We start from the raw sequence: 12,396 nt of genomic DNA, 5'->3' as shown, positions 1-12,396 counted from the left end.
CTGAAGGATATCCATGTCGATGCACTTTCAACTATGGCCAGCAAACTTTGTCAGCCAAAGTCCTCCCATGTTGGCCTGTACGGACCGAGCCCTGTGGGACACCACTTTGACATAGCGCCAGCAACTCTAACCCTGTGGGTTCTGTCCTTAACATATGGGTTGACATTTGTTTTAAGGTCAAGGTAGGCTGTATGGACTGCCTTTCCCTCATCAATGGCCTTGGTGACTGTTTGAAGAAGTCGACCAAGTTCAAAAAGCATGATCTGCCCTAATGTCTGCAAGTCCCTATATCTTTGTTTATGAGCTCCATTATGGTCCTCCATAGCTTTGCAGACTAGACTTGTTGTCCGTAGAGGCACCGCTGGGACCACAGGGCTGAGATTAAACAGCTGCCTTATGTGCGGGTTTAATATTTGAGATGTCTGGGAGGCTACACTCCACTGGTATAGTTATCTCTCCTTTAGGGGAGGGGGTTTGCACTGAACCTGTCTGCCAGTATGTTTGCAATGTCTGTGGGTTCAGTGATTTTGTTATCTGGGAGTTTCCACCCAGGTTCCTAACATAGCTGAAAAGTTCTTTTGATTGTCCTTTGAATCCATGGCAATTTTTCTCTCAAAATTGGCCTTAGTTGATTTTATGAGTGCTAGGGTGGGCTGAAGGGGGCAGCTGCCCCAAGTTACTAAGGGACATGCTCAGCAGCAACTTGGAGTCGACAGGATGCCAGATCAGTGAGCTGTACAGCACCCCAAAAGAGCTATAGCTACAGTTCTGCTAGTGGGGAATGTTGTTTGAGCCCATAGAAGTAACATGTTTAACTTTACAGAGTGCAGTTTGGAATGTTCCTTAATAATTTGGGAGGGAGGAGAGAAAGCGATTTGGGAGTTTTTGGAACTTCTTGTGCGCAGCTGGCACTTAATTTTATCTGCTAATGTATTATTAATATTTTTAGAGTGGATAATAGCATTATGAATTAACTTGAAGCATTTATGAGTTTCGTTTTTTTAATCCTCTGCTTTAATTAAAGAAGCATTTGTGATTATCTTCGGTCTATGATGCTAATTTTAAGTTGCGATCCTCGTTGATATTCCCGGTGGTATCTTTCACATTCTTGATGCTCTTTTTTTTTTTTGATAGACTTGATAGATTTTGATTTATTTTACGTCTGGAATAGCTATTTTATTTTATTACAGAGCTTATAAATGCTGGCATTCCACCATGGTGGCCTGCTTGTTTTTTTTTATTTTTTCCAATATGTCTGGTTCTGATTGGGACTGCTTGGTTTTTGAACAACATGTTACCCTCAAGTGCACATTTTTGGGAAACTTCATACATTTTGAACATTAGCTGCAAACAATCCCACACAGTGTAAGACGCTGGTGTAAGATATCCTTCAAATATTTATATAAGCCATGTAAAATAAATAAAAATAAATACAAGATGAAAGTGTGTTTGTTTTCAATAAACGAAGCGTGGTTCTGTCACATGAGGGGCATCAATACTCTGAATTCGTAATTTCTACTTCCAGCATGAGTGGTATTGTTCATAGGATACCACGGAAAAGTAAGCATGGCAAGGAAGGCAATGAAATTTGGAGACACCGTGGAATGATAGTAGTCTACCATCAGTTACTGGAAGGAAGATAATTTATGTGGCTCATTTGTGCCTTACGTTTGGGATTTTAATTAGGAGAAGTGTGATGGGAGAAGCTATAGCAGGATATTTATAAATATCACAAAAGAAATGTATCACCTCTGCAACTTTGTGGAGGTACACTACACTGTCTGCCATGGCATGGCCACTTAATGCTCTAGAGTCAAATACCAAGTTTGGATTAACCCATCTGTACTCTGTTTTTTAAATGTATACTTCTGCATTTGAAAGACCCTATCAAACTATTAGATTTAAAAAAGGAGTAAACAGAGAAGGCGGGGGGACCTTGCAAGCTAGTGGTCACTCTGGAATTTCAGATAACACAGTTTAATCCCATTCATACCTGCAGGGTAGTTGAAAAGAAAAATGTGATTTGTATTTTTTGTTTAATCAGGGCACTGCTGCAGGAAAACCTACTTGTCAGTAGTGAAACTCATAAAAGCAATCATGTTCTGAGTGATTTCATTAGAAGGTAAGTGAAGAGGGAGAACAGAAAGTTAGTATATAAACAGAAGCAGAAAGGTAATAGTAAAGGGGAATATCAACTAAGAAGAGAAATATTTAAAAGACAGAAATGAATGAATGCAAAGGAAATCAAGAAGAGCAAGTCAGTGCAGACTTAAAACAGGAAAACGATAGTTCATTTAGGTAGAAACTCTGACTTGTATTCATAAGCATTGCTGCATGGAGGAGAAATTCTGCTATGCTGTATAACTGTATATTAAAGCCGTAGTGGTTCATAAAGATTTCGCACACAGTGTGACAAACACATGCACATGGATGGTGTAGCCTCCATGTGTACACATGTATGATGTGCATGATTTACTATCAAAATGTCAAACGGAAAAATAATTTCAATTCGACACACAAAAAAAAAAATGAAAATGAAAATGTAGACAATGGCATAATGTTGAATAAGCTGAACGAATTCAGAAGATTCAACATCGTTGCCAAACAGATTATGTGATGTCCACATAGGAGCTCAGGTAAAGGAATGTCTTATACCTGACATCACATTTTGCAGGCTGCACCTCTCCCACACCGCCTGCTATCTATATATTCCAACTCTGAGATCGCACTACAGTGAGGAAAGGGATGAATTTCCCAAACCGCACTGTACCGAGATCTCTGTACAGTACTTCAAGTTTATATTGGCGAATGCACAGTGCATTCACTGATATAAACCTTCGAACATGGAGATGTTTAGCAAGATTTAAATTTGAACATCCATGTTTTTAGTTTTCCATCTGCCAAGCATCTCTGTTCAAACTTTTGATAGTAAATTGCATTGCACAGAGTACATATGCAAGCTACCCCCTTCTGATCACATGCAATTCTACAAGGCAGCACTACTGTCATACCAACTGGTCCCATCAGGGTAATCTAGGGACATCAGTGGCACATAATACAACGATGGTGCACCTGGCAGGGCACTGATCACCCTTTCCCTACTAATATGTGGCTCAGCATACATTGTTGTGCAGTGTGTTAACAGTGATAAAATAAAAAAAGACCTCCACCATCTCTTTTACATAGTAAGAAAATCCCTACTGGCAATGGAGTTCTCTGCAGTGCAGGCAAACCTGCTACCTGAAACCAACATAGCCGTCCGCACACAACAATGCTGATGAGATAGCATGTAACATGCTAAATTCCCTCATTACCATACTATGATAATGACCTCAAAGGCATGAAGACAGAGTACAGTACAGCAGTGGATGGAATGTTAGGTAGGTTTTCTATACCTGTAATCTGTACTAAGTAGCTGTATGCAGATACTTTGTAAGGTATAGTATACCTTAGTAACCTGCATATTGCTTCTGAGCTGTATAGTACTGTGATGATGCACAGTACTTCCCCATCCAAAACATAGGGGTATCTAGTTCACAAAGAGTACTGGGCATTCCTGTGTGCAGTTCATTCATCAGTGATGTGTGCCCTACATTGCCATGGAAACAGCATTTGCTAGTGTACCTGACAGTGTGTATGATGCTTGTCTGCTTTGGCTCACTATGTACTGAACACCAAAGCCTGATTGTATATAATCAGGCTTCAGGGGAAAGAAAGGGCCAAGGAGTGTAAGATGGAGAAAAGTGCAGTTATGTGGAGAAGAACACAAGAGAAGCACCAAGGGAGAAAAATTTCCAGGGGTCCTACCATTTTATTTTAATTGAGATCAGCAGAGGGTACAAAGAATAAGAAAAGGAGGAAACCTGTATACCACAAAGCATGTAACATTTGAGAGCGCACAGTTCTGGGGTTCCAGATTCAGAATGATGGCACTGTAGGAGACATCCACATACTACAGCACTGTATGAGACATCCACATGATACAGCACTGCATGAGACATCCCTGTGATGCAGCACTGTATGACACATCCCCCGATACAACACTGCATGAGACATCCCCGTGATACAGCACTGTATGAGACATCCACATGGTACAGCACTCCTGAGCTGGGAATTTCTGGTTAAAGGCTTATAGTGCATGCATATCTGAACTGTTTCTTACTGAAGTTGGTGTGCCTTGTTTGCTGTGGCATAGACTGGATTCGGGCCTGCTGGATCTAGCTTTGTTTGTGTAACTTGAGCACTAATCCAGACATTCTCTAAAGTATTCAATGGTATTTATTACTGCTTGGTTGTAACTTGATTAAAGTGTAGCTATCATTCAAGTCTTTTTGGATTAAGCACTTGGGCTTCAGACCAGTTGTTTTACATTAGGAAGGTTTGTGGCAAGCACTGTGGTGGCAGGACAGGTAGCTTTCATCCTTCTAAGTTGGGAACTGCTGATTGAGAGCCCAGTGTCCAAGTGTATTAGTTCTGGTTTAGGCACTTGGGCTTCAGGCCAGTTATTTTACATTAAGAAGGTTCATGGTCTGCACTCTTGTGGGAGAAGAGGCTGGACTCTGCCCTTCTGAGCTGGGAATTTTCTGGTTAAAGGTTTATAGTGCCTGAATATTTGAACTGTATCTTACTGAAATTGGTTCACTTGTTTTGCTCTAGCATAGACAAGTCCCAGCCCTACGGAATCTAGTTTTGTTAATATACTTGTTTTTTGTTGTCTTGTTATTTCCTGGAAGCTAATTCACCTAATACGCAACTTCTCAGCGCTTCTGTGGATCACTAGTGATATCTGCATTGCTTACTGTACTTATTTCCTTGTTTCACTTGAAGAAAGTTACTGTTTGTCGTTTTTGCATTTAGTTACTTGTATCACATTGCACTCAAGTTACCTGGCACTTGCTCACTAAAGCAATTATATAAGTCAGCACTAAAAATTAAAAGCACTACACCCTCACTCCCCACTGGCCCTTGTTTTCAATTAAGGATTTCCCAATATTATTCTAGCATGTCCAAAGGTCAGTTGTCAATCTCCTCTCCGGTCCAGCTGGTGAATCTGGGAATCTTGAGGGCAATGTTATAACTGCCTCATGTACACAGACAACCCTCTCCTCCTCCCACATAACACAAATACTTGCGAGAGATGCAGCTATTTAGCCAAACTGGAGGCTGAGCTCTCTCAACTCAGGACTGGCAAGACCAGACAGGAGGAGAAGGCAACTACACACACCACAAAACCAGCCTCACATAATGCTACCACTCCACTGAATCAAACACATAAACACACAAAGACATACTGGAGGCTCTGAGTAAAAATTTACCTAAACAGCAGGGGCCTCCAAAGCAGACACCCAAACAACTGCTACCTCAAGACACCCCACAAGCAACACATAAACCACAAAAGCAGTGTGCAAAGCAGTCACAGCCCTTAAGGCCAAATACAACACCAAACATACTTGTCATAGGTGACTCCATAGTCAGTCACACTGTCGTCCCACTCACCAGGCTGAACAAGGAGAGGGTCACAGTAAGCTGCCTATCGGTCGCTAGTATCCGCCACATAACACAAGCACTTTCGGGTCACTCCACAGCAAGTACAAATATGACACAGTCATTGTCCATGCTGGTGTGAGCGACCTGAGGCGTACCTCCCTGGACTGCATGAAAGAGACATAGAGGAGCTCTCTGATTATGTAGCCCAGGCAGGTATGACCCTAACCCTGAGCAGTATCCTTCCTTCACCAAGAATGATGCCACAATATAGAGACAAGATGATCAGCTTTAACAATTGGCTTAATGTCTGGTGTCATTCAAAGGGGATCCAGTGTCTGTCTGCCTGGGATGACATGCTTGACAAACCAGCTGCTTAAGGGGCGGCTTGCACCTGTCACCTGGGATTCCGGATATTGGCTAAGGCTCTTGCCACCCCATAGTGCCTTTTTAGGCAAGGCTCAAATTCTAAACCTACCACCCTAGAAACAAAAATGGGAAGAAATTGAGGGTAATGCTGCTCAATGCCAGAAGTCTAAATCTCAAAATGCACGCACTTTCGAGGCCCTTCTCAGTATGGAGAACATCGATGTCTGTGCTGTAACTGAAACCTGGTTCAAGGCTCCTGAGAGCACCCGGCACTATTAGGTTTTACCTCATATCATGCGTTCGGCCCCAAAACCGGACCACTCCACAAAAGGAGGGTGTATCCATATTCATAAAGGATACTCACACCTCCAGGTTGGTGGCAACGCATGAAGCTTGGAAACCATCCAGGTGCAACTAACAATAGGCAAAACTGCTCTACAAATTGTAGCATGTTACAGGCCACCCTCTCAAACTCAGGAACCCCACACAGCCTTCCTGAAGACACTGGAGGGTATAAATGTATCTCCAAACACCATCATATTGGGTGACTTCAACTACCGAATATAGACTGGGAACATTACTCAAGCCCTAACTTTCTAGCCCAACGGTTCCTGGAGTTCATAAATTCAAATGCCATGGAACAGCTAGTCACTGTTCCACGAGAGGAGAAAATATACTAGATCTCATTGTCACAAACATGGGGACAAAATGCTCCACACCAGAAGTATATCCCTCATTGGTGAGATCTGATCATAAACTAATCTCACTGGAAATCCACATCGCCCCCACCCCAAACAAAAAGACCATAGTGAAGAACTTCTCTAAAGCAAACTTCACACTACTCAAGACTGGTGTGGTATCCTTCAAGGCCCCTGAGTCAGAGGAAACCACAACCCAAGCTGCGGAAGCCCTTACAAATGCCTTCTATGAACACCTCCAGGACTGCATGGATCAGGCAATCCCAAATAAAACCAAGACTCTTTCCACAAAGGGCAAGCGTCCAGTCTGGTGGACCCCAGCCATTAACAAACTTTACAATAAGAGGAGAAAGCTATTACATGATAGAACAAAATCCATAAAAGGGAAGTCACCCTGATCATTATTAGTAAAAATCACGAGCACTCATAAAATCAACTAAGGCCAATTTTGAGAGAAAAATTGCCATGGATTCAAGGACAATCATAAGGCCTTTTTTTCAGCTATGTTAGGAACCTGGGTGGAAACTCACAGATATGCTCAGAATTAGTCCAAAATGATACAAAAATCACTGAACCCACAGACATTGCCAACATACTGGCAGACAGGTTCAGTGCAAACTTCACCCCTCTCCCCTAAAGGAGAGATAACTATCCCAGCCGAGTGTAGCCTCCCGGACATCTCAAATGCGCAGGTGAAAGCTGCTCTCTCTAAAGCTAAAAACACAGCATCAATGGGACGGATGGTGTCCCCGGCTGTGTGCTACATGAGCTAAATGAGGAATTAAACCCGCACATAAGGCAGCTGTTTAATCTCAGCCTTACCACAGGATCGTGCCCAAGGGTGGCGTGCGGCAACTGTGGTCCCACTCCACAAAGGTGGCGCCTCACGGACCCTGGTAATTACCCCATAAGCTTAACAAGTCTAGTCTGCAAAGCTATGGAGAGGATCATAATGGAGCTCATAAACAAAGATATAGGGGACTTGCAGACATTGGACCCGACCCAGTTTGGCTTTGTCAAGGGAAGATCATGCCTTTTGAACTTGGTCGACTTCTTGAAATAGTCACCAAGGCCATTGATGAGGGAAAGGCAGTCCATACAGCCTACCTTGACCTTGCAAAGGCTTTCGACACAATACCCCACTCGGGTATTGTAGAAAAACTACCAGCTTAAATGTAAACCCATATGTCACAAGATGGGTTGCAAACTGGCTTAAGGACAGAACCCACAGGGTTAGAGTTGCTGGCGCTGTGTCAGACTCAAGCCGGTCACAAGTGGTGTCCCACAGGGCCCGGTCCTTGGCCCCTATTGTTTGGCATCTACTTCTCAGAAGTACAGGCCAACATGGGAGGACTTTGGCTGACAAAGTTTGCAGATGACTGCAAACTGGAAGCCATAGTGGAAAGTGCATCGGACACGGATATCCTTCAGAAGGGACTCACGGAAACAGATAGCTGGTGCCAGAGCCATGGCCTGAAGTTAAGCGCCAAAAAATGTATAGTCATACCCTTCGGGAAAAACAAGGTAACCCCAAGCTACCATATAGGTGGCAATCCACTAAGCACAGAAGGTTATCAGGGACCTGGGGACCCAGGTTGACAGTGGCCTTTCTTTTGACACTCACATTGCTAAAGTGGTTAGAAAGACCTTCTACATTGCCCACCTGATCATGAAGGGATTCACATCCAGATCTAGTGAGGTCATTGTTCCCCTGTACTCTTCACTTATCAGACCAATGATCGAGTACAATGCCCCATTCGGGATGTATCTCACCCGACATCTGCAGCAATTGGAGAGACCCCAAAAGTTCCTCACCAAAAGGATAAAGGGACTCCAAAATCTGTCATATGCTGCCAGATTGAAGTAACTCCAGCTCTATTCAGTCGCATACCGTCTGCTCAGAGGTGACATGTGCCTGACATACAAGGCCATGTCCAACCCGGAATTAATGGACATGCTCCACCTCAAAAAATCCAAATCCACCAAAACCACTAGAGCAAGCGACTTAAACCTTAGCACGGATATAAATAGGACGTGCTGGAGGGATAGATTTATCACTCAGAGACTCCCTATGCTGTGGAATAAAATCCCGGTCCATGTGAGGCAGAGCACCTCGCTGACTCTGTTCAAGAGAAATCTAGACCTGTGGATGGGAGATCGTAGGTTTACCCCGGGAATCATCTCTGGGTCACTGCTGGACAGAGGCACAACAAACTAATGGGCACAGTATTTTTTCATATAAGGGGTGGCGTAAACCACAATAATTTGGGCTAGGCTTATAAATGCCTTAGGGCAGATAGCCTAGTATAAACCTATGAACCTATGAACCTATGAACCTATGAGACATCCCCATGATACAGCACTGCATGAGACATCCCTGTGATACAGCACTGTATGAGACATCCCCCGATACAACACTGTATGAGACATCCACATGATACAGCACTGTATGACATCCCCGATACATCACTGCATGAGACATCCCTGTGACATAGCACTGTATGAAACATCTCCATGATATAGCACTGCATGAGACATCCCTGTGACATAGCACTGTATGAGACATCCCCATGATACAGCAATGCATGAGACATCCCTGTGATATAGCACTGCATGAGACATCCCCCGATACAACACTGTATGAGACATCCACATGGTACAGCACTGTATGACATCCCCAATACATCACTGCATGAGACATCCCTGTGACATAGCACTGTATGAAACATCTCCATGATATAGCACTGTATGAGACATCCCTCTGACATAGCACTGTATGAGACATCCCCATGATACAGCAATGCATGAGACATCCCTGTGATATAGCACTGCATGAGACATCCCCTGATACAGCACTGTATGAGACATCCCCATGACACAGCCCTGTATGAGACATCCGCATGAATAAGCACTATATCATTCAGTCAAACAAGTGAACTGCAACTTTAACAATACTGAACTCTACAAAGGTAGTAGGGAGGTGCAGCAGATAGCATTACTACCTCAGAGCATTAGGATGCTGGTTCAAATCCCAGATGGAGTGTCTTCTGCACAGTGTCTGCATGTTTTCTATATGTCCTCTAAACTATGAGCATCTACGTGCACATGTGTGTGTATCTTGTGAGGAATTGGAATCTCATTCAATATTTGTTTTTGTTTTGCTCTGTGGTTTATAGTAATAGGCTCCGGTTTTCCTATAACCCTGTTTAGGATAAAGCAGGTATCAGAGGATGAACAGAATATCTAGTTAGGTGAAACTAGGTATTTCTTTTTTCTTTTCTTTTTTGCTGAAAGTGGAAGGCACTCAGTCATATCTGCTGCGTGAAACAGTGAAATAATGTTACTAGATTACTGCTTACCATTAGAAGAAGGTATTTATTTATAATTTTGTATGAAAAATAATGACATTGTTATACTTTGAAATCTACAGTAAGGCAACTCTGGCATGCTAAAAGCATCCAGAATGGACAACATACCCTCAGATTTTTATTTTTTTTTTCCTGGGAATTGTAAGCCCTCAAACTTTGAAAGTTTGCAAATTCTACATCTCAGAATTTCTAACCAAAAATCTCTCTCCTTATAACTTACCTTTTTAACAGCTCAGGCTGTTTCATAGTAGAAGGCACATAGAGGTTTTAAGTACTTCACCAAGTCAGTTTCTAAATATTTCTGTGCTGACACAGAGCTGACTGAAGGATAAATTGAAAACGATTGTCTTCTTACCTGTTACTTCATTCTTTTCCATGTCATTTGCTGTTGGTGCTGGAGTGGATATATAGTGGAAAGAAAAGAAAAACAGAATTAGTTTGCAAAAAGCAAGTTCATATAAATGTAACTTTTTAAATTCCTCAAAACTGAAAAACTGTCAGTGGTTACATGCTCTTGAATATTCAGTGTGGGGAACTGAAGCAGTAGCCTCTGGTATTTACCTGTGTATCACAGAAATAACCAAGGTTATGGCCAAGATTAGCCTGATGCCAGCAGCTGCACTTGCCTACTAATAGGTGTCATTTCACCCTAGTGTAGCAAATGATACATCCGTAAAGATGCAATGCAGTCCATCTTGTAGTGAATATCTTTGTTAAGTTTCTTTCCTGTGCCAAGCTGTATCATTGGTCATTTCCTTAAGGCTGTATTATTGGTCCCTGCCTTGAGCTACTCTGACTAGTCCCTGCCTTAAGGCTGTACAACTGGTCCCTGCCTTAAGGCTGGGTGATTGGTCCCTGCTTTATGATTGCATGATTGGTCCTTGCCTTAAGACTTTATGATTGGTCCCTGTCTTAAGGCTGTATGACTGGTCCCTGCCTTAAAGTTGTATGACTAGTCCCTGCCTTAAGACTGTATGATTGGTCTCTGCCTTAAGGTTGTATGACTGGTTTGTGCCTTAAGGCTGTATGATTGGTCTCTGCCTTAAGGCTGTATGACTGGTCCCTGTCTTAAGGCTGTATGATTGGTTCCTGCCTTTAGGCTATATGACTGGTCCCTGCCTTAAGGCTGTATGATTGGTCTCTGCCTTAAGGCTGTATGATTGGTCCCTGTCTTATATTGTTATTTGTCCATTTAGTGGCATCTGAAGATCAGCAAAGAGAGAGGGCATTGATCCCCTTCACTGAACAGTTTGCCATCATGTCACTGCAGCCAAATGGGCTGCTGCCATGTGTCTTGTGTAACCCCCGGTGCTTATATACCATGCCAGTTTTTGCCTGCCTCAACACCATGGGCAAAAAACAGACTACCTAGGATCTCAACTTCTCAGTCATTACTAGCCAGTAATAAATGAGCGACATTATTGTTTCCAAGTCTTGTGCAACTAACACAAATATGTATGCATCAGCACATACTCACACACACACACACACACACACACACACACACACACACACACACACACACACACACACACACACAAAAGTCAAACGGAAAAATAATTTCAATTCGACACAAAAAAAAAAATGAAAATGAAAATGTAGACAATGGCATAATGTTGAATAAGCTGAACGAATTCAGAAGATTCAACATCGTTACCAAACAGATTATGTGATGTCCACATAGGAGCTCAGGTAAAGGAATGTCTTATACCTGACATCACATTTTGCAGGCTGCACCTCTCCCACACCACCTGCTATCTATATATTCCAACTCTGAGATCGCACTACAGTGAGGAAAGGGATGAATTTCCCAAACCGCACTGTACCGAGATCTCTGTACAGTACTTCAAGTTTATATTGGCGAATGCACAGTGCATTCACTGATATAAACCTTCGAACATGGAGATGCTTAGCAAGATTTAAATTTGAACATCCATGTTTTTAGTTTTCCATCTGCGAAGCATCTCTGTTCAAACTTTTGATAGTAAATTGCATTGCACAGAGTACATATGCAAGCTACCCCCTTCTGATCACATGCAATTCTACAAGGCAGCACTACTGTCATACCAACTGGTCCCATCAGGGTAATCTAGGGACATCAGTGGCACATAATACAACAATGGTGCACCTGGCAGGGCACTGATCACCCTTTCCCTACTAATATGTGGTTCAGCATACATTGCTGTGCAGTGTGTTAACACTGATAAAATAATAAAAGACCTCCACCATCTCTTTTACATAGTAGGAAAATCCCAACTGGCAATGGAGTTCTCTGCAGTGCAGGCAAACCTGCTACCTGAAACCAACATAGCCGTCCGCACACAACAATGCTGATGAGATAGCATGTAACTTGCCAAATTCCCTCATTACCATACTATGATAATGACCTCAAAGGCATGAAGACAGAGTACAGTACAGCAGTGGATGGAATGTTAGGTAGGTTTTCTATACCTGTAATCTGTACTAAGTAGCTGTAT

The 12,396-nt window shown here is 42.7% G+C and overlaps 1 protein-coding gene across 3 annotated transcripts in view; it reads right to left on the bottom strand.

Annotated features, from left to right (window-relative positions):
- Positions 1–12,396, bottom strand: part of LOC122813984 (CD276 antigen-like) — a 219,578-nt gene that overhangs the window by 98,397 nt on the left and 108,785 nt on the right. The window contains exon 6 of one of the 3 annotated variants that reach the window (XM_044086553.1): positions 10,275–10,313. The exons of the other annotated variants lie outside the window; for them this stretch is intronic. Within the exon in view, the coding sequence (XP_043942488.1) occupies positions 10,275–10,313 (39 nt within the window). The remainder of the gene's footprint in view (positions 1–10,274; positions 10,314–12,396) is intronic. 3 annotated transcript variants of the gene reach the window in all.

The sequence above is a fragment of the Protopterus annectens genome, chromosome 10.part0 (assembly GCF_019279795.1).
Source record: "Protopterus annectens isolate FY-2018-M chromosome 10.part0, PAN1.0, whole genome shotgun sequence".
Classification (NCBI taxonomy): domain Eukaryota; kingdom Metazoa; phylum Chordata; order Ceratodontiformes; family Protopteridae; genus Protopterus; species Protopterus annectens.
Note: the sequence above shows the minus strand (reverse complement) of the source record. Positions and strands in the feature narration are given on the sequence as shown.